This window comes from Apodemus sylvaticus, chromosome 10 (genome assembly GCF_947179515.1).
Source record: "Apodemus sylvaticus chromosome 10, mApoSyl1.1, whole genome shotgun sequence".
NCBI lineage: Eukaryota > Metazoa > Chordata > Mammalia > Rodentia > Muridae > Apodemus > Apodemus sylvaticus.
Genome location: NC_067481.1, coordinates 5,373,775 through 5,395,232, shown reverse-complemented (window position 1 = coordinate 5,395,232; position 21,458 = coordinate 5,373,775). Strand labels below are relative to the sequence as shown.

The window sequence follows — 21,458 nt, the reverse complement described above, 5'->3', positions numbered from 1 at the left end:
CTTTTTTTCTTTGTTTTCGAAATAGGGTCTTAAAAGGTAACCTTAGCTGACCTGAAAACTCTTTGTAGACCAGGCTAGTCTAGAACTCAAGAGATATGGCTGTCTCTTCTTTCCAGGTGTTGGGAGGTGTCACCTCCACACTTGGAATTTCATTCATTTTCAAAACTGGATACTGTAGTCCAGTGTGTGCGCACATCAGTTCATTGTGTAGTCCAGTGTGTACACACATATGTTCATTGTGTAGTCCAGTGTGTGCGCGCACATCCGTTCATTGTGTAGTCCAGTGTGTGTGTACACATCCGTTCATTGTGTAGTCCAGTGTGTGTGCACACATCCAGTTCATTTATTGATGAACACTGTGGTTGACTATGAGGTATAATGCACGTTGTAAACATTTTAAAGATGTTATTCTGTGTGTCTTATGTGCGCACATGTGTGGAAGTGAGCAGACACCCGGCTGGAGTTTACTCACTCTTCCACTGTGAGGCTTGTGGGGACACACCTGTGTCCTCATGCCTTTACCTTCTGAGTTACTGTGCCAACCCCTGTGCTATACTTTTGAATTTGTTCAGATTTTTTTTTTTTTTTAATTTGGTTTTTTCGAGACAGGGTTTCTCTGTAGCCCTGGCTGTCCTGGAACTCACTTTGTAGACCAGTCTGGCCTCGAACTCAGAAATCCGCCTGCCTCTGCCTCCCAGAGTGCTGGGATTACAGGCGTGCACCACCACCGCCCAGCTCAGATTTATTTTTATTTTCTATGTACATGTGTTTTGCCTGTGTGTATGTCTGTGTACCATGTGGGTGCCTGGTGCCTGCAGGGTCCAGCAAGTGTCAGGTCCCTTGGAATGGAGGGGTCTCCATCTATGCTGTTGTGGGGCATCATGTGGGTGCTGGGAACCAAGTCTAGGTTCTCTGGAAGACAGCAAGTGCTCCTGACCATTGAGCCATCTCTCTAGCACAATACTGTACGTTAAAAAAAAAGCTTTTTACTGTACTATTAATAAAAAATCAATGTTAGTAATTACATGCTTCCCAGGAGTGTTTTGTCTTGAACTTGGCTTGAGGACAGGTTCTAGCCTAGTCAAACTCACACACATTTCCTGAGTGCTAGGGTTGAGGCTTGTGCAGGCTAGCCCAGATCTAGCTCATCCTTTACATTGGACAGCCTCAGACTTTGGTGCAATGCATTCAAATACAGGTGTGATGTAGATCTATCTATCTTTTTGTTTGTTTGTTTGTTTGTTTGTTTTTTGGATTTGGTTTTTTTGAGACAGGGTTTCTATGTATAGCCCTGGCTGTCCTGGAACTCACTCTGTAGACCAGGCTGGCCTCAAACTCAGAAATCCGCCTGCCTCTGCCTCCCAGAGTGCTGGGATTACAGGAGTGCGCCACCACTGCCCGGCTTTAGATCTATCTTTCTTTTCTGTGGTGTTGGGGCTCAAACCTAGGACCTTGCCCACACAGTGCTGGCTGGCTTTCCCATGTAGCCAATGTGGAAGTGGGATGACACAGGAGTTCTCCATGGCGAGCACTAGTGAGCCCTGCCATTTGGGGGAACGGCTGTGGCAGAACAAGAGCTTTCCTCAGGTGGCCCGCCCCCTCGAGGTTCTGTGCCAGTCTGGACTGCGCTTGACTTCCTGTCTTCTGCTGAGTATGACTTAAGCCTGAGCCCTTAGGCTCTGCGAAGCTGCAGACCTAATAGCAGAGCACTATGGGAACCTTGCTAGCGCCTCCGCCAGCTCCCAGCACTGGCTGCTGACTCCACGAAGCTTTGATTCTAGTTCATGACACTAGGTAATGTTTCCATTGCTCATTGCATTCCTTTATGTGGGCAAGCACATGGCATTTTTAAAGCTGACAGCTGCAGTTCCCTGGAACACCAACTGCTTTTCTGAAGGCCACAGATTATCTTTTACACTGTGAAAAGTCAAACTGTTCTGCCCTGTGGAGCTTCCCTGAGGGCTGCAGAGCTGTCAGAGGCGCATGCAGTCTGTTCCCCTATACCTTATCTTATCTTTTAGAGTTTTCTCTTTTTAGGTCAGGATCATGCTGACCCCAGTGCTGGCCTCCAGCTCCCTCCCTGTGTGAGGCAGTGACCTAGGACTCCCTAATAACCCTTCTGCCTCCACCTCTCAGGTACTGAAGTTGTAGGGGTGTGCCACATACCTGCCGCCTGCCGCCTACGGCCTGTGGTTGAATTCAGGGAGTCCTAGGATGCCAGGCGAGGGTTCTGCCTGGTGAGGAGCCACCTGCAGCCCCAGTGCCCTCTCACACCTTTTATTGTGATAACTGAAGAGTGCATCAGCACGTGTGTGGCAGGCGCTGCCGGGCAGCAGTGGCTTGCTTCACTTTATGAACAGCAGATAATGCTGTTTTAATAGTCGAAAGCAAACAGAAAGAGCGGCTTAACACGCTGCTGGTGTGTTAGAGCCAAGGACAGCACAAGCTACGGTGTGGGCCCAAGCTGCGGGGACGAGGGGGAGAGGGGGGAGGGGAGCAGCCTGCAGCCTGCTCAGCAGAAAGCCAGAGCAAGGGCCTGTCAGCAGGAGCTTGGGGGGGTGGGGCACGGTTTGCGTCCCACACAAGCTGGCTGCTGCTGGCTGCCATGTCCAGCAGAAGGTGTGTTGTCACTAGAGCTTGGCCTTTTGTGAGGTGTCCCTGCCCTCCAGTCTTCTTGCCTGCTTGTTTTTGCTGCAGGGTCTGGCCATGTTGGCCAGTCTGGCTCAAGCTCCTGGCTGGAGAGTGGCCGTTCCAGCTCAGTCTCCAGGAGTGGAGTGGGGCGTCTGGGAGCGCCTGGGAGCGTCTGGGAGCGTCTGGGAGCGTCTGGGAGCGTCTGGGAGCGTCTGGGAGCGCCGGTGCCAGCACACTGGGCCTCCTGCTGTAGCCGCTTAAATAACAGCAGAAAAGCAACTGCTCAATATTTGGGATTGAAGGGCTATTTTCTCTTTTAAAGGGGGTTCGCTTGTTAGCTGGGAGTGAGTGTGGCAAGCACCTATAATCTCAGCACCCAACACATGGGCTGTGACGATGTTGAAGCCAGCCTGTCAGTCAGTAACTACTGGAGGGTTTGTACTTGCCCCCAGTGCAGATTCTCTCAGGAATCCATATCAACCAGACCCTTAAACTGGGTTTTGTTTGAAATCCTACTATCAGTTGACAGTTGCAGGGGAGGGGGCATGTCCTTGTATTGTCCACTCAAGTCCAGATGACCTTGTTGCCTGAGAAATGTTAATACAGACAGCTGACTTGTGTGTGGAGCGCTTGTGTGCTGTGGCCCTCAGAGGCTGCTGGACATGGGAGTTGTCCTCTCATAGCATAGCCTAGGTGGGCTTCAATATCATAATCCTCCTGCCTCAGTGCTGGGATTACAGGCTTGAACCACCACTCGTGGCCTAAAAGATGAGAACTCTGAAGAAACTTAGCAAATATTAACTGTGTAGCAGTGAGGCAAAGGGGGACTGTGTGTCACTGGGGGCGGGAAACAATTCCAAGACAGCCCAGCGGACCGCCTTCTGGAATCTGGTGATTTTCTGGAGTCTACGCATCTCTTTCCCATGTGCTGGTTCTCAAGTGTGCAGTGGGCAGCAAAGCTGTCTCCACAGGCTGACAAGCCCATCTGGCCTTGCCTGGCCTGGCCTGGAGACCAGCTTGGCCTGCTGTGTGCCTGACAGGGAACCTGCTGCTGAACCAGCTTGTGCAGAAGAGCGCAGGGGCAGGGGTGGGGGCGGGGTGGGGTGGGGTGGGGGCAGGGGCAGGGGCAGGGGCAGACTGCTGCAAACCAGAGCAGCGCACACAGCCCTAGCTCTCCCTCGCCTTTAGTCAGTGTGCTCTGCAGAGTTGCCCAGGGGCCAATTTAGAGTCTTACTTTAAGAGACTTTCTGCCTTTCCCCCTGGTCTCCTTCCTCCTCAGTCCCCTCTGGTCTCACCTGTGCCCTGCTATGCCAGTCAGTGCCCTCCTTCCTAGTGTCCCTCCTTGGTGCTCCATGGCCCTCCCAGCCTCTGTCTTTTAGGTGGCGCAGCATGTGTCTGTCAAGTACCTGCCATGCATGAGTTTCAGGCTCTAATTTGCCCTCTCACATTGCCTCCCAGTTAGTCTTCAGATGACAGGCCTTGGAGGAGGGCCACTGAGTGGCATACATGATGGCAGAGGGGAGGGCATGGAAGTAGAATTCAGGAACTCAGGGGCGCCATCATGATGCCCGTGGCACGTCTTTGGACCCTGTTCTGCAAGGTTACCCAGAAGGACTGTGGTCGGAGAACAGCAGTGTGCTTCCTGGGCTGTGGGCCCCAGGCTGCTGTGGACACTTACTCAGGCCACCGCAGTTCCTGACTGCATTGTGTGGGGAGTGTTAGTACCAGTGGCTGCGCCTGCTTCCGGGTGGCCTGCAGCAGGGACACGCTCTGGAGAATACCTGGGTGTGTTTTATGAATTTCTCTTTCTGTCATCCTCACCTCTGGGCTTACGTAGGGCTATGTTAGCTCCTTAGCCAAGCCATGTCTGTCTTCATGTTATAAAGGAAATGCTTTGCTCTCAGTGCCTAGGGAAATGAGATGCTGTGTCTTGTCTCTGTCTTTTGTTGGCCTCTTCTGACTGAGAGGTCAGGGTGCGGATGCTTCCATCCGGCTTCTGTTTTCATGGTTGGTGAACCAGCTTTCCACAGCCTCATGAGTTCCACACACTGCATATTCAGGTCCTGGGAGATGATTGCCATTTCATTTGGTCAGCATGGGCTCTCACATGGTCTGTGTTCAGAGAACTGCTGAATGAAGTCCTTAGTTTGGCCAGGGCCAAGGGTTAGGCCTGAAATCTCAGCTGCTTTGGAGGCTGAAACAGGAGGATTACAAATTCCAGGCCATCCTAGGAAACTTAGACCTAGTTTTTTTTTTTTTTAATTTTTTTTTATTCAATATAATTTATTTACATTTCAAATGATTTCCCCTTTTCTAGCCCCCCACTCCCCGAAAGTCCCGTAAGTAAAAGATGTATTTATTTTATTTTTATGAGAAATACATGGTGACTGGGTTCAGACACACCAGAAGAGGGCATCCGATCCCATTACAGATCGTTGTGAGCCTCCATGTGATTGCTGGGAATTGAACTCCGGACCTCTGGAAGAGCAGACAGTGCTCTTAACCACTGAGCCGTCTCTCCAGCAAAGAGACCTAGTTTTAAAATACAGTGAAGAGGTTGGGAAACAGCCGTGGTGGAGCGTGCTTGCCAGACACACATGCCTGATGCACAGTATTCTGGGGCAACCCCAAAGCACAGTCTTTGTTTGTGAGCCCTGTGCAGACTTGGAAAGGCTCTTGTGCTCTGCAGAGCTCAGCTAGGCCCTGGCAGTGTGTCCCTGCCTGCACTTCCGGGCACTCAGTGCTGGTAGAGCATATCTGCTTGTCCTGCGACAGGGTCTGAACCCTGGCCTGCCTCAGTCTTTCAGCAGTGCTTTGAGTTAAGGAAGATGATAGACTGTGGGTGGTCACCTTCCCCAGGACACTGTGTGGAGGTGTGGGGGTTGTCTCACTGTGTGAGTGTGTGTTTATGTGTGTGTCTGTGAATGTGTGTAAGCTAACCATGTGCATACAAGTAGACTTTTTTTGTTTACATATTTGAGTACACTGCAGCTGTCTTCAGACATGCCAGAAGAGGGTACTAGATTGCATTACGGATGGTTGTAAGCCCCTTGTGGTTGCTGGGAATTGAACTCAGGACCTCTGGAAGAGCAGCCAGTGCTCCTGACCACTGGGCCATCTCTCCGGCCCCCAAGTAGACTTTTTTTTTTCTTTTTTCTTTTTTTTTTTTTTTTTTGGTTTTTTTTCGAGACAGGGTTTCTCTGTATAGCCCTGGCTATCCTGGAACTCACTTGACTCACTTGGTAGACCAGGCTGGCCTCGAACTCAGAAATCTGCCTGCCTCTGCCTCCCGGAGTGCTGGGGTTACAGGCGTGCACCACCACCGCCTGGCAACTTTATTTTTAAGAGCAGTTTTATGTTCAAAGAAAATTGAGCAGCTGGGCCTTGGAGTTCTCGCTTCCCTCCTGCCTGTGTTTTCCTGTGTTGCTGACTGTTGCTACTGAAGAGCAAGACCTGCTCAGAGCCATACTTCCCTCCAGTGCTCCACTGATGTGCCTGCGGCCAGGCGCACGCGCGCACGTGCACGTGCACACATGCTCGCTGCTGCAGAGCCACCGTTGCAGCCTGGTTATTTAAGACTGATATAGAAACATTTCAACTTAGGTTTATTTTTGAAATGTTGTTCAAATAACTTAATAAATGGTATGTGGCCTACCTTACAGCAACAAGGGTGCTGGAAACTGCAGCAGAACTTTGTGGAACAGCATTGGGGTTGATAAGTCAGATAAGCCAGCCGGAAATGGCCGGCCGTAATAGTTAGCTTCTGGATGGACACGGGTGTGAGCTGTGGTGTCTTGAGGCTGTTGTCAGTCCTGAACTGTTCTGAGACCATCTGGCTCTTAAATGAGGATGAGCCTGAGTTTTCCAGTTGAGATTAAAAAACAGAAGGTGCAGTCAACCAAGCCTTCTTGCTTCTTCTTTGAATTGAAGACTTAGTAGCTCGCTTTGGCCTGTTACTGTCATAAACATTTCTTGGTGGTTTGACTTGGGAATTCTTTTTTTATAAGATTAAAAAATATGTCTATATGTGATTCTCTCCATGGGTGTATGCACTCCATGCGTGAGCCTGCTGCCTGCGGAAGCCAGAGGAGAATGTCAGATCCCTGAAACTGCAGTTCCTGGTGGCTGTGAGCCGCCATAACGCTGCTGGGAACCGAACCCCGGCCGGACAGGCCGGACAAATGCTTTTCCTCATGGAGCCATCTCTCCAGCCCGCTTGCCAGGAAAGTCTTGAAGGAAGATTTTAAGTATTTTGGGATATGAGGGCGGTCTGGCTGCCATATATGTCACCCCATTGGTAGCAGGGTTGATTCTTCTGATCTGTCCGGCAGCCTGGGTGCCCCCTCCTCCCTCACTGCTCCATGGTGAAGAGGATGATTTTCCCAGAATAGAGGAGGCCTCGTCCTCAGTCAAGGGCATCCGAGTAGCTGTGCTCCCCTGCTAGAGCTCCTGACAAGCTCTCAAGAAGAAAAGTATATCAAGATAAAATATTCTCCCAGCACTTGAAAGGCAGAGGCAGTCGGATTTCTGAGTTCAAATGCCAGCCAGGGCTACAACACAAAGAAACCTTGTCTTGAAAAAAAAATATTCTAGACGACCTTGGGAAACCTCCACTTTAGCTGTTAATTGGTACTTATTAGGTTCAGCTAGAGGCCACAGAGGCGCTGTGGACCAGACTCTTCCATTCACCTCAGAGCTGATCTAAGTGCTGCCTGCCACCCGGGACTGAGGTGGGGCAGAAGGCCAGTCATGGATGCAGTGAGACTCTGCCTTTAAAAAGAAAGCCAAGCATAGTGGTAGTTTCATTTTAGCACCTGGGAGGCTGAGGCAGGAAGACTGCCAAAAATTTGAGGCCAGCCTGGGTTACAGAGTGAAACGCTGTCTTAGAACTGTCAATTTGTAAGTTGACCATGTGCAGGTAGGCTTTATGTTTTGTTTTGTTTTGTTTTTTAAAGATTTATTTATTATATGTAAATACACTGTTGCTGTGTTCAGACACACCAGAAGAGGGCATCATATCTCATTGCAGATGGTTGTGAGCCACCATGTGGTTGTTGGGATTTGAACTCAGGATCTTTGGAAGAATAGTCAGTGCTCTTAACCGCTGAGCCATCTCTCCAGCCCCAGGCTTTATGTTTTAAGAGCAGTTTTATGTTCAAAGAAAATTGAACAGCTAGGCCCCCTAGCCTTCATGGCGCCTCCCTCCTGCCTTGAGTTTTCCCCACTAGTGTCCCGTGTACGAGGACTGGTGACTCACAGTCTGCTCGAGGTCACTCTTTCCTCAGGCGCACCACAATGTGCCTGGGGCAAGTTTAACCGGATGGAAACGTGCTCATTTATTTTTTTCCCTCCACAATCCTTTGCTTCTGCTCCTGTCATAGCCCAGAGTCAGGGGGCCCCACTGCTGTGTAGACTCCAGTGTACCCCAGTGCTGTGTAGAGCTGCGGAGGCAGACCCCACACCCCGCCACAGGTCAGAGTGCCCTCTCTCAGTAGGACACTGGTAGATTTTAGATTTCCCCTTTCCCTTTCCTGTGATCAGCATGATGCTGGAGCAGAGGAAGGCGCATGACAGATTCAGACATGCTGATGCGGAAGGCCCTGGACTGATGTGTGCGCATGACAGACTCAGACATGCTGATGTGGAAGACCCTGGACTGACTGGGCCTGCCAGCTTCTTTCCCTTGAGTGCCACTTGCATGCTGGGAATAGAGCTGGTTTGTGCATGGCATGATAACTGAGTGGATGCTGGGGAGAGATGCAGAAAGGGTGGCCTAGGCAGAGGGGATGCGGAGACCTGTGGTGTCCATCAGTTCTGTTGCTGAGTTCATGCTTAGATCATCCATGTCTTCTCCACACCACCCTTCTCTCTAAGATTTCACATATCTTAGGCTAGCCTCAAACATGTTGTATAGCTGAGGACCACCTCGAATTCCTGATCCTTCTGCCTCCACCACTTGAGTGCTAGGATTATGGCATGTTCCACCACACCTGGTGTCTGTGGTGTTAGCCAAAGCCAGAGTTGCACAGCGAGGCAAGCACACTGCTGCCTGAGGATGCCCTGCCTGGCTGACGCTCACATTTGTTTTCTAAAGAATTATTTATTTTGTGCATATGAGCACATTGCAGCTGTCTTCAGACATACCAGGGGAGGGCATCGGATCCCATCACAGATGGTTGTGAGCCACTGTGTGGTTGCTGAGGTTTGAACTCAGGACCTCTAGAAGAAAGGTCATTGTTCTTACCAGCTGAACCATCTTTCCAGCCTGGACACTCAAATTTTAATAGAAGCTCTGAGCAGAAAGATGCATGCTGGGCACCGGGAAACTCTAGGGTGTTCTTACCTGGACTTTTCTATTCTAAGGATAGAAAACATAGGGCTTGCTGAACTAGATCACCTGGAAGGCGCATTAATCAGCACCATGGACTTCAGGGTTTCTCTAAGATGAAGTTCATATTTAAACTTCAGATATGTTAGATTTTAGAGGAAATGGTATGGGGCAATGGCTTGGTGTCTTCAGTTTTTACATGCATGTCTTTTTTGCCTAGGATTGAGGAGGGAGAGAGGGGACGCCGTAGCACCTGGCCGATTCCCTGTACATTGAGTGGTGTGATGCCAGCAGTGTAGAGCTGAGCCTGGGGTGGCTGCCCTGGTTGGGCCACACAGTTGGGTTATAAGTTTCAAAGGGGCTCAGCTTTCGTTTCTTTAAATATATTATTAAGTATTAACACAAAGTTGAGAACAGGCTCAGCAGAGGAGCAAGAGTTTGAGGCAAGCTTGGGTTACATGGTGGGTGAGATACCATCTTAAAACCAAAACCTCAGTGTGAGCACTGGATGGCCCTGGGACATGATGAGTCTCTGGTCCCTCCTTCCTTCCCTTTCCCTCCCTTCTTTCCCTCTCTCCCTGCCCCTTCCTCTTCCTCCCTTCCTTCCTGTGCCTGCCCCCCTTCCTTTCTGTTTTTTATATCCCCCAGACAGGATCTTACTATGTAGTCCTGGCTGGCCTAGATCGCTGTATAGACTGGACAGATTGGCCTCGAACGCACAGAGATCCCCTTGCCCTTTTGTCTCCCAAGTACTGGGATTAAAAGTGTGCCACCATTAATCTGTGACACCAAGCCTGGCTAGAGGTAGGTTCTTCTAGTGGCCTTCTGTCAGGAGCACACAGACCCAGAGAAGAATGAACTATGATCTAAAGCAGTTTTCCTGGGAGCTGTCAAGATCACTGTCTAGACTCGGGTGTCCACAGGCCTTCGCCCTGCCCCATGGTCCAAAGTTCTTGTAGGCAAGTGCTGTACCATTGAACTTCCCTGTAGCCTGTGCTTTTGAGTGGCAGCAATACCCAGAGTGCCTGGGGCATTTGTGGTCCCTCCTAAGAATCTGTTTGGTGCAGAAATCTGAAGGCCTTCTTTGGAGTTGACCTAGGCTATCAATGTCTCTTCTCCAGGTGACTCACTCTAGCTGCCCTCTACAGGCCTCTCCACACAGGGCTCTTCCTTAGTAAAGGCTGCAGCCAGCCTTGCCCCAAGTGTGTGCTGTATCCTATAGCTGAATCTGTCACATTATTGTTAAGTAGGTCACTAGCTTATCTAGGTGCCTAATACTCTTGAGTCTTCCTGATAGATCTTCCAGAATTCTTAGTTTAGGGCCTGTGTGTCACAGGTGTGCATCTGTGAGTATGAATGTGTGTGTGTGTGTGTGTGTGTATGTGTGCAGAGGCTCAAGGGCAATTCTCTTGCTCCTGGTACCTTGTGGAATTTGGGATCAAGCTCAGGACATCAGGCCTGCATAGCCACGCCCCTCCCTGTCTTCCTGTAGCTGTTTTTAAAATCAGATAGTCTTTTTTTTTTTTTTTTTTTTTTTGGTTTTTCGAGACAGGGTTTCTCTGTGTAGCCCTGGCTGTCCTGGAACTCACTCTGTAGACCAGGCTGGCCTCGAACTCAGAAATCCGCCTGCCTCTGCCAAGTTCTGGGGTTAAAGGCGTGCACCACTACTGCCCAGCCAGATAGTCTTTTATTGAAATTATTTTATTGTTGCCTCTTAATTAGCTGTCACTACACTGCACCACTGTTGATGTCATCTGTGATGTCATGAGGGTGGCAGCCATCTGCACTGCAGCACAGACTGTGCGGTGGTACCCAGGGTCTGCCAGACAGTGATGACAGTCTCACCCAAAATGGTGGTGTTCTGCTTGTTTCTGTCTCGTGGTGGCTCCTTGAGGGCTTTGATGACCAGGGCAGAGGCAGAGGGCACCACCTCAGCCTGGGCCTGTCTGTCCTGGATGGTCAGTTTCACTGTAACCCTGAGACCTTTCCAGTCACCAGTGGCCTTGGCAGTGTCATCACCAACCTTTTTTGGAGACAGACCCAGATGATGATTTGGGAGGCCAAGGCAGATGTGGGTGCTGACGTCGCCTCCAGTGTACCTCAGATACGTGATTTTGACCTCGGTGGGGTCGAACTTGCTCGGCATGGTGGAGCCAGCTGGTGTCGGAGGAACCCGGATGTGGGACGACCGAGGAAGAAGGTGCACCGCTGCCTCTTCTTTTGCAGACCCTGGCTTGTTTTCTGAGTTAAGGTTAGCCTTGGGTATGGAGGACAGCTGAGCATCCACACATGGCCTCTGGGCTGTCATTTTCACAGGCAGTGAGTCGTGGCGCTAGGACTGGAGGACCCGGGCAGTCCGCCTCTGAATGTGTTGAGTGCTTGTTTGTTGTGAGTAGTTATGGTTTAGTTTATGTGCTTGCAGACTTTTTTCCAGGGCAAACCTATGCCTGATAATCACTTTTTTAGTCACATCTAGTGTTCCAGAACATCTCACTTTTCCAGAAAACAGCTGACTTGGTTTGTTAGCAGAATTGGGTGTGAACACAGTTGAGTTTGGAAGGGGTTGTTCTTTAAACAGAATTTCTTTTAAATAAGTTTTCCTGGCACTGTGCAGTACTCGGCTCATTAATTCAGCCAGGCCGCCTTCACTAAGACGGTTTTCTTTAGCACAGCGCTCGCTTTTAATATGCCAGCATCACATCCAGAAGTTGGTTCAGAGCTGACAGCTCTGTTGCCACCCCCTAAACTGCAGGCTCTGAACCTGTGAAGGAGAAGAGTGGGTGTGGGTGCTGTGGGAGGAAGAGTTATCCAGGAGGCAGCTTCCTTCTGGGAGAGGCAAGCTAATAAGGCCCTAGTGTTGTTTTTATTATTCAGATAACTGCTGCTCTAAACACAGTGCAAACGATCACAATAGCTTTCTCTTTCCAAAGCCAGCCCCCCTTAGAAGGGAGTCTCAGAGAGCATCTCTTCTGAGCTCTGCTCTGTGCTAACTGTGCCTTCCTCCGTCAGCCCCTTGACTCTTGCTGGATGCTGGTTGTGCTACAGACTGGAGACTAGGAAGGCTCTGGGGTTGCTGCTGCCCTCTGGATCTCCTCGGCAGAGCAGGGCTCCTGAGGCCTTGGGCTTGTCCAGCTCTGAAAGCAGGAGGCTTCCTGCTACCTAGACTTGATGTGCATGGTCCGGGCCACCTCCAGCCTTTGGACAGGAGCTGGACAAGACCTGTGAGAGGTACCACCCAGAAGTCCTACCCTGGGGTGGAGCTCTGACAAACACCCATGGGTCTTCATGCGTGAACTGTAGCACTGTTGCATTTAACCAACCACATGAAAGACAAAACATCCTGTGCTAATGTCCCTCCCTCCCTCCCTTCCTCCCTCCCTCCTTCCATCCATCCATCCTTCCTTCCTTCCTTCCTTCCTTCCTTCCTTCCTTCCTTCCTTCCTTCCTTCCTTCCTTCCTTCCTTCTTCCCTTCCCACTCTCCTCCACAAAAGGAAGAGGGGGGAAGACAATACTAGGGCTCGAGCCCATAGCTGCGAATGTACAAGTGCGTGTCCAGCTGTTGAGTGGTACCCTAGCCCTGGGTTCTGGGGTTTTTTGTTTCCTTCTTTTTAAATTTGAGATGCTGGCCCGAGCGACCGAGGACCTCATGCATACTGTGAAGGTGCTTTCCTCTGAGGCTTAGCCCCAAGCTGTCCCTTCAGCCCTCTTTGCTTTTTGTTTTGAGTTAGGGTCTCACTAAGTTGTCCAGGCTGCTCCTGGCCTTGTGATCTCCTGCTTCTGCCCTGTAGCTCTCGGCGTTACATCCTAGGCAGGCTCCTGGCTTTCTATTCATGTCAATATGTTCAAATCCTGGCTCAGTGGAATACAGCCAGGGCTACACAGAGAAACCCTGTATGGAAAAAGCAAAAGAAGAGGAGGAGGAAGAAGAAGTTTCCCCCATAAACCTCTTTCTTTTCCTTTGAATATTTTCTCCAATTTTTTTGTTATTGACTCTCCCAACTTTTTGTTTTGGGAAATATCCACTTGTAAAACATAGCTAGAAAAGAGCAGTAAACAGCAGGGCAAGTCTCCGCACGTCTGCAGCAGGAATGTTTGAGGACAAGGTGTGTCTGTACTGTAGTACTGTAGGACGGGAGTTCAGAGAGGCCATTCTCCTGAGTACTGAGATTGCTTCCCACCTGGCCTTTGAAGTACCGAAGTGATGATGTGTTGATAGCATATGGGCTGCAGCTTCCGTGTCCTGGCCTCGAGCGTGGCTGTCCATCCACGGACAGGTGGGAATAGGCGGAAATTCAGTTCTGGGAAAAGGCGGAAGCCCCACTTTGCCCCTGCGCCCCTGTAGACTGCAGGGTTTTCAGCCACGTCTGTTTCTGTTGACGCCTTGAAACTTGGTTTCATTTTTGTAAGTTCCATGTTATGTGTCTCAGCGTTTCGCCTGCAAATGTCTGTCTACTGCATGTGTGAGATCTCCTGGAACTGCAGTTACAGATGGTGGGTGCTGGGAGCCAAACCCAGGTCCTAAGCAAGAGCTGCTGCCTGCCTTAACCACTGAGCTCTCCGCTCCATGTTTTATTATTTATTTTTTGATGGTAAGGTGGGGTTGTTTTGGTTTTGCAAGACAGGTTTTCTTTGTGTAGCTCTCTGGCTGTCCTATAACTCACTCTGTAGAGTTGTCCTTAAACTCACAGAGATCCCCCTGCCCCTGTCCCCTCCCCCCCCTCCTCCGCCGTAATGCTGGGATCAAAAGCATGCACCATCACTACCCTGTCCTGTTTTTTTGTTTGTTTTTTGTTTTTTAAATAACAATTTTTTAAAGATTTATTTCTTTATTTGTAAGTACACTGTAGCTGTCTTTAGACACCCCAGAAAAGGGCGTCAGATCTCGTTTTTTGTTTTCTTGTTTTGTTTTTGTTTTTGAGGCAGTGTTTCTCTGTGTAGCCTTGGCTGTCCTAGAACTCACCCTGTAGACCAGGCTGGCCTCAAACTCAGAAATACACCTGCCTCTGCCTCCCAAGTGCTGAGATTAAAGGCATGTGCCACCACTGCCTGGTATCAGATCTCATTACAGATGGTTGTGAGCCACCATGTGGTTGCTGGGAATTGAACTCAGGACCTGCGGAAGAGCAGTCAGTGCTCTTAACCACTGAGCCATCTCTCCAGCCCCTTAAATAACAATTTTAACTATAGAATTTCATAGGATTAAGATTTATTCGAAGATCTTCTCGTGAGTAGTGGCGGAGTAAACCTGGCTTCTGCACCCCACTCTGGTGTCCTGCGTTGCTTCCTGGCCCTCCATTAGATGGAGCTAGGGGAAATAACAAGTTTCCATGAGACTGGTTTGTCTCTGTCTTCAGGGCTGTGTAACAGCCTGCTGGAGCCTCGCAGGTCAGGTCAGAGGTGCTGTTGAGCACTAGGCCTGGTGCCTGTGGGCTCCACAGGAGGAGGTCTCAGCAGCCTCCGCCGGCTCCTCCCCTGCCCCTTTGGTTAGTCTCTGTGCTGATAGTGTGCAGGACTCGTTGGCCATGGTGACTGAGAAACAAAGGCTGGATTCATTGGTTTGCTTAGGAAACTATTTTTCCATAATATAAAAATGTTTATTAACAAAGATCTTGTTTCAGGCATTGAGGTTCTTACTTTCCTGTGAGCAAATGGAGAAGTGGGATTTGGTCCCTGCCCCGTGGTTGGCACTGCTGGGTGGCCAGACGGGAAAGGGGCACAGAAAAGGAAGGAGCTCGAAAGCACTCTGCACGCCCGAGAGGGACACTCTGTCCCCTTTAGTCTCTCCTGTGCCTGGGTGCCCAGGTGCCACCTTGAGGTCCAAGGGAGGGACTCTGCCCTGTGAGAGACTGCACAGGTGGTGACTTCCTAGGGAGTAAAAGGGTTTCGATCATAAGCCCTGCTGTGTAGGTGTATCCACACAGCTTCAAGAAGGGAATGGCAAGGCCAGGCCTGGTGGCACACACCTTTATCCCAGCACTTGGGAGGCAGAGGCAGATCCGCAGAGGTTGGGTCTCTGAGTTTGGCCATGTAGAGGCCCTGTCTCAAATGTCTCCCGCCACCTCCAATGTAATGGTGTATTCTGAAAGTGGCCCCTTTAGGTATTGACAGAGAAGAGCCTCCCTCTGCCATTTCTTGGTAGATGCCTAGTTGCTCTAGATGCTGTAGTTGTAGTCTGGAGCCCTCGTGTCCTTGGTTTCTTGGTATGTCCGTAACAGGAGCTACAGTGCTTTCAGAGTGTGGTTCTTTTTCCCTGAAAGACTTGGTCATTCATGGCCTCCCGAGGCTTGTGCCTGGAGCAATCTGGCAGGTAAATGAACATCCCAAATGCTAGTTGTGCATGGAAAGACTCCTACTGTGTGACATGTGACATCCTGGCAATCAAGGAGGTTGAGATAGGTGTGAGTGGAGGAGAGAAGTCTCGTGTGCAGCTAACCCTGCACACATCGTCACCGCGTGTGCCGGCTGCCTCCTGCCATGCTGTCCTCACATGCCCCCCAGTTTCTGAAAGTGAGATTTCAGTGCTGTTGGCACTTCCTTCTCTCCCCAAGGGGAGGGCAGGGCTGCCCTGGCCCTAAGGAGGACCTTGCCAGAAAATAAGGGCCCAGTTCTTCCTGCTGTGTTGAAGCACCTGCTTCCTCCAGTGCCTGCACCTTGGGATATGGCTGCAGCGCCGGGACCTCACTGCTGACTGTAAACAGAGCTCTCTGAACCTGAGCCCCAGTGAAAACCCAAGACCTGTCCTGTGTGTCCGTCCGCGCATTCTTGCCCTGCATTCCAGGCTGGTGCTTTCTCCGGCTCCTTACTGTGCAGCACCTCTGTTCCTACGACCTCTGCCGCGCTGGTCATTCCCTGCCTGCTCCTTGGGCCCTGGAGCTGCCTGCTGTGGTGCCTCCTGCCTACCTCAGATGGATGTGACTGACCTGCAGCTTCTCAGAGCAAATGTGATGGATGATCTTGGATAGTGAGGACTGGATAGGGCTCTACCACAATCCAGATGGAGTGGTTCCACCACGTGCCGGGCTGAGGTTTCCTCCAGTTAGATGGGCAGGCCTGGCAGGGGGAGCGCAGCCGCCTCCTCCACCCTAGGCTGAGCTTTCCAGCATACTGGCTGTGGGACTGCGCCCGTGTGCAGCATCGGCACACGTCTCCTCCTTAAAGATGAGACATCACCATAAAATCCTCTCCCCATTTTTAGTTAAACACCTGCCAGTTTTGTGTGGCATTGCTTGAAGTACCTCCTTCATAGAGGGAGCAGAACAAGTACAGGGTTTCCTGGGCCTGGACAGAGGCCTTAGGTATGCATGTGTGCCAGGATGAAGGCCTTAGGTGTGAGTGTGTCCCAGGATGGAGGCCTTAGGTGTGAGTGTGTCCTAGCAGTGTTCACGATTTTCCTCTCAGTTGCTGCAGTTAGCTAAGTCTTGCACTTAGGTGCATGCTATAGAACTTATGCTTACATCACAAGCCTTTCCTTCCCTTGATTTTTGTTTTGAAATCATTTTTGAGTCATAATATATTAAAAAAATTGAAAATAATCCTATAGTAAGCCTCCGTGAGCTCTTCATGCCCATTTCCATGTGATAACACATTGTGGAAGTCAAGGTCATCCTTAACTACGCAGAGAGGCCAGTGTGGGACACGTGAAACACCATCTCAAAGCAGAGCAAAGCAAATAGGAAAGGAGAATCCAGCAGCCGTGGCTGTTTGGGCTGTGGACTCGCCACACAAAGATGGAGCTTTTTGTATGTGTACATTCTGAAGGATATGGAGTTCATGCTGTGAGCTTGCATATAGACTGTTGGGGATTTGGTGTTCAGAGTTCAGGTTTGAGAAACACATCTGTTTTCCAGAGTACTCGCATCTGTTCACAGCCCTGCCAGTAAACTTCTCCCATCCCAGCGTTCGGTGTGTATTGATGTTCATCTCTACCATTTTGATGGTGCACAGCGGTGCCTGTGTGTGGCTCTCTGTGCCTCCCAGTGGCTGTGCTCTGCTGCTTGATTCTACATGGCGCTGTTTGCCATGTCTAAGTTCCTTGAGAAATTGTTTGTTCCTGTTTCCCTCTTTTTTGAGATGGTGGTCTTGATGTCTAGTATACTCCAGACTTGAACTCATAGTCCTCCTGCCTCTACCTTCCAGGTGTTGGAGTTGTGGACATGTACCATAATGCCTAGCTTTCCTTCCTGTTCTGATTGGATTTTAATTATTGAGAGAGTTTTGATTGTTTTAGATCATGGTAAATATTTAACAAAATAGGGCAATCGTATTTTCTCTTCCATTTAATTCTTTCTACATTTCTCGAAAATAATTTAGGTAGAATCCAAGCTGCAGCTCAGTTGAATGGGTTCCTAGCATGCACATGTTTAGCTGAGCTGCATCTCAGTCGGGAAAGGAGAGGATAGGGAGCGATCGGCTGGGTCTGTTTGCCCACTTATCTGTGTCTCCAGCACCGAGTGAGGGGCTGGCCTCTGGCCGTGTGCTGCCAGCTTGAGGGACCCTATCTGTTTGTTGTCTTTCAAAGTCACCTTAGCCATGTTAGTCCTTTTGCCTTGCCATATAGGTTTGAAGGTCATCTTTCATTTAGCTACAAGAAAAGCCTGCTGGGGTGTGGCACTGTGTTGACCACACAAGCTTCCCGCCGTGCGCAGAAGGTCATCCAAAGTAGGTCAGGGCCCAGGGCGTGAACCTGGATTGTCCCCCTTCCGTAGGATCAGCTGTACTCCAGTCTAAGGTGCAGCAGCGATGGCTGTCATGTTCTCTTTGTCACTGTCCTCTGTCCTCAGGCCTATGAGAGGAGATTTCCTACATGTCCTTTGATTCCAATGTTCGTGGACAGTGACACTGTGAGCGAATTCAAGAGTGAAGACGGGGCCGTTCACATCATTGAGAGACGCTGCAAGCTGGATATAGACGCGCCCAGGCTGTTGAAGAAGGTAGGTAGCTGGAGAAGGACACTGGGAGTCTGCGCGTGAGCTCATGCTGGCCAATGAGCCCTGAAACTGACCGCCTTCTCTCCTGTCTCTTCTTTAAAGATCGCTGGAGTCGATTACGTTTATTTTGTCCAGAAAAACTCCCTGAATTCTCGAGATCGCACTTTGCATATCGAAGCCCACAATGAGACGTTTTCTAACCGGGTCATCATCCACGAGCACTGCTGCTATACGGTGAGTCGTGGCCGAGTGTGGACACCAGGGTAGGTGGGGTGGCGCTTTGTACTTCAGCCCGCTGCTTCTCCTTCCAGATGAGTGGGACAGTCGGGGCCTTGGTGTGGCATGCTGAGGGGAGGGTTGTCATAGTGTGACGGTGAAGGCTGCCAGCTGCTGCTGTGACTGTTCTTGTTTCTGAAGCAGGGACTCGCTCTGTACCCTATGTCGGAATTTTCCATGTAGACCAGGCTAGCCTTCATTTGCTGCTTTTGTGCCTTGTCTCCTGAGTGTGTACAATTACACTCAGTACAATTACACTGATTAGTTTTGTGTTTTGAAACAGGGTCTCACTCTGTAGCCCTGGCTGGCCTGAACTCACTGTGTAGAGTGGTCTGGGCTAGAACTCACAAAGGTCCAGCTGCCTCTACTCCCAAGTGCTCAGACTAAAGGCATGTAGTACCAAGACCAACTTCCTGATTGGTTTTTAAATATGAAGAGTTGTGCTGACCTATCTGTGACACTTTACAAGTATGTTTTGAAGCCGAGAACTGGCCTACTTGGTCTGCACTGCATAGACCTGTTGGTTTATCCCTCAGCAGTTAGCCTCCTGCACCATCCTCCACAGACCTCAAGGGACACCTGGAACCCGAGTCACACTATCTCTGCTCCTCCCTCCTTATGCACCAGCCTGCCCCTGCTCGCGGTGCCCGGCCCCTGCCATGCCGGTTTGCTAGCCCCCCCCCCCCTGCTTGGCCTTCCTCCACAGCACTGCCCAGGCAGCCACGCCTGGGAGACTCTCACCTCTCACACCGCAGTGCCTCTGCCCCTGGAGCCTGAGCAGCACAGAGTGCGGCTCTTCTGTCCATGTGGAGCCTCCACAGAGGCTGGGTAGCAGTCAAGCGAGGGAGGCAGAGGTGAGAAGCAGTGGTCAGGTGCTTAGGGACCGTTGTGAGAGATGGTTGCTTAGAGCTGTGCGTGTCAGCTGCTGTGGGCACTGTTTTGCCCTGCTTTCCTTGTTCCTCAGGCAGTGCTGTGATTAACCCCGATGTCTCCTCCGGGTGCTGCTCAGCCAGCCAGGGCACAGACAAGCAGTGTCTCCACTGGGAGCAGTACTGGGAACGGGTTCTCTCCACCTGCAGGTTCACCCTGAGAATGAAGACTGGACCTGTTTTGAACAGTCTGCAAGTTTAGATATCAAATCCTTCTTCGGTTTTGAAAGTACAGTGGAAAAAATTGCCATGAAACATTATACAAGCAACATTAAAAAAGTGAGTGTCTGTCTTGGGATTTTATGGAAAAGGGAGGGGGGTCTCTGAGAGAACGGCCACAGCTCGTGCCTTCTTTAGTCTTATGTTTACTTCTGGAGGCAAAATTTCCACATTTACTCAAACTCATAATCCTCCTGCTTCAGCCTCCCAAGTATTAGGGTTACAAGTGTGAACCATTGCACCCAGTAAGAACCATCGCCTGGTGGGTAGGTGGGGCTGGGAATTGAATTCTGGGCCTTGCACAAGAAGCCAGCATTCTACCACAGAGCTTCTGGGTGATGTCTTAGGAACTGGGGAGTCTGGCTGTTGCTGCATGCTCACCTTAGCAGTCTTACCTTGAAGGGGAAAGAGATCATCGAGTACTACCTACGGCAGCTGGAGGAGGAGGGCATCACCTTCGTGCCCCGCTGGACCCCGCCCCCCGTGGGGCCCTCATCAGAAACCTGTCCATCAAGCAAGAATCAAGTCACATCTGCGGCTGTCCTCGTCCCAGATGCTGCTGCTGTCATGGAGGGGCTGAGTGGGGAGAGCCTCAGTAGCCCAGGAACAGCGTCTGAGCCCGTGGTGGGAACCCCTGACGGTGAGCATGGCCAGGCCGAGGGCTCCACCCAGCCTTGTCTCCTCAGGCAGGCCATCTTGCACAGAAGAGAAATCTGTCTGCTTCTGGCCTTGCCCCTGACCCTCCCACTTAGAAAACGCACACTCACTTTCCTCTTCTTTAAACAGAAGTTATTTTTAATGTCCACGCCCTGCTTGGTGGTGGTCGGTGACTGTAAGGCACTGTCCTGTCCACAGATGTCCTGTCACATGGCTCCCGTGCTTCTTGTGTGGCTCCTGCTCTCACTCAGTGCTCAGTGACAAGTTTTACCCCTTTAGTGATGGCTGTGTCAGGCTTCAGTTCATATTTGGGTCCACTGAGGCACAGAAGCAGTTGAGAGACTTGTCAGTGGTCACACAGCTTGAGTGGCTGGGTTGAGAGGTCATTTACAGTGGCTGGGTCTAGGATTGTGTGCAGAAAATCATAAAAGAAACACTATTGAAAGAATGTATTTATGCAGTCGCTGGGGAACGGGCAGCGTCCTTGACCTCAGGCTGTGTGGTGAAGATACACACTGGCTCTGCTGAGTCCGGCCAGTCCTGGGCAGCACCGAGTTACAGGCCGAGGGCTGGAAGGAGGCTCGGAACACCCGTGCTTATCGGGGATCTCATCTTAAAGACTGCTTACTTACCTGTGCTTATCAGCGAGGCCTCCCTAAACACTGCTGAAGTACTCAGGGCGGCTGCCAACGCCCAGCTGCTGCCCCACGCCCAGCGCACCCTGCCCACACCTGCCCACACCAGCCCGACAGGACTCCGGGTTCTCTGTGGTAAATAACGCCATGCATGTTAAATTCTAGACAAACTAGATGCTGACTACATCAAGAGATACTTGGGTGACCTGACTCCCCTCCAAGAGAGCTGCCTCATTAGACTGCGCCAGTGGCTCCAGGAGACACACAAGGGCAAGGTGAGTGTCACCCCCTCAGTTCCATCCCAGAATCACTCCCCAGTCTCCCGGGGAGCTGAGAACTGAGCAGGAACTAAGTGAGTCACGAGTGTGTCTACTGTGACACCAAGTCCTCAGGGCAGGGTTGGGTTAGAATGCCATCCTCACAGAGCAGCCATTTGCTGCACTTCACAGACAGGTCGAGCTTAGCACACATGAAGTGCCAGGCACAGCCCAGAGAGTTGGTGCTGAGGAGCCAGAGGCTAGCCATGTTGGAGCGTGTTTTAAAGTGTAGTCCTTAGCATGAAGGAAGTCAGCTTTGCTGCAACTTTTTTTGTTTGTTTTTCGAGACAGGGTTTCTCTGTGTAGCCCTAGCTGTCCTGGAACTCACTTTGTAGATCAGGCTGACCTCAAACTCAGAAATCTACCTGTCTCTGTCTCCCAAGTGCTGGGATTAAAGGCGTACACCACCACTGCCCAGCCTATTGTGACATTTTAAAAAAAGATTTTGTTTATTTAATGTATTTGAGTACATTCTAGCTGTCTTCAGACATACCAGAATCATTACAGATGGTTGTGAGCCACCATGTGGTTGCTGGGA

General features: G+C 50.6%; 2 protein-coding genes across 2 annotated transcripts in view; one reads left to right on the top strand and one right to left on the bottom strand.

The window, feature by feature from the left end:
- Positions 1-21,458, top strand: part of Sec14l1 (SEC14 like lipid binding 1) — a 46,375-nt gene that overhangs the window by 11,581 nt on the left and 13,336 nt on the right. Inside the window, exons 3-7 of the mRNA XM_052194551.1 lie at positions 17,741-17,890; positions 17,990-18,121; positions 19,243-19,371; positions 19,714-19,951; positions 20,769-20,878. Coding sequence (XP_052050511.1) covers positions 17,741-17,890; positions 17,990-18,121; positions 19,243-19,371; positions 19,714-19,951; positions 20,769-20,878 — 759 coding nt within the window. The remainder of the gene's footprint in view (positions 1-17,740; positions 17,891-17,989; positions 18,122-19,242; positions 19,372-19,713; positions 19,952-20,768; positions 20,879-21,458) is intronic.
- LOC127693580 (60S ribosomal protein L12-like) lies at positions 10,722-11,273 on the bottom strand. The gene has a single exon (XM_052194552.1). It carries the CDS (start codon positions 11,265-11,267, stop codon positions 10,722-10,724), a length of 546 nt encoding a protein of 181 aa, XP_052050512.1. The 5' UTR covers positions 11,268-11,273.

Coding starts and splice junctions, on each gene's coding strand:
- LOC127693580 (XM_052194552.1), bottom strand. CDS start 11,267: ATGACAGCCCAGAGGCCATGTGTGGATGCTCAGCTGTCCTCCATACCC.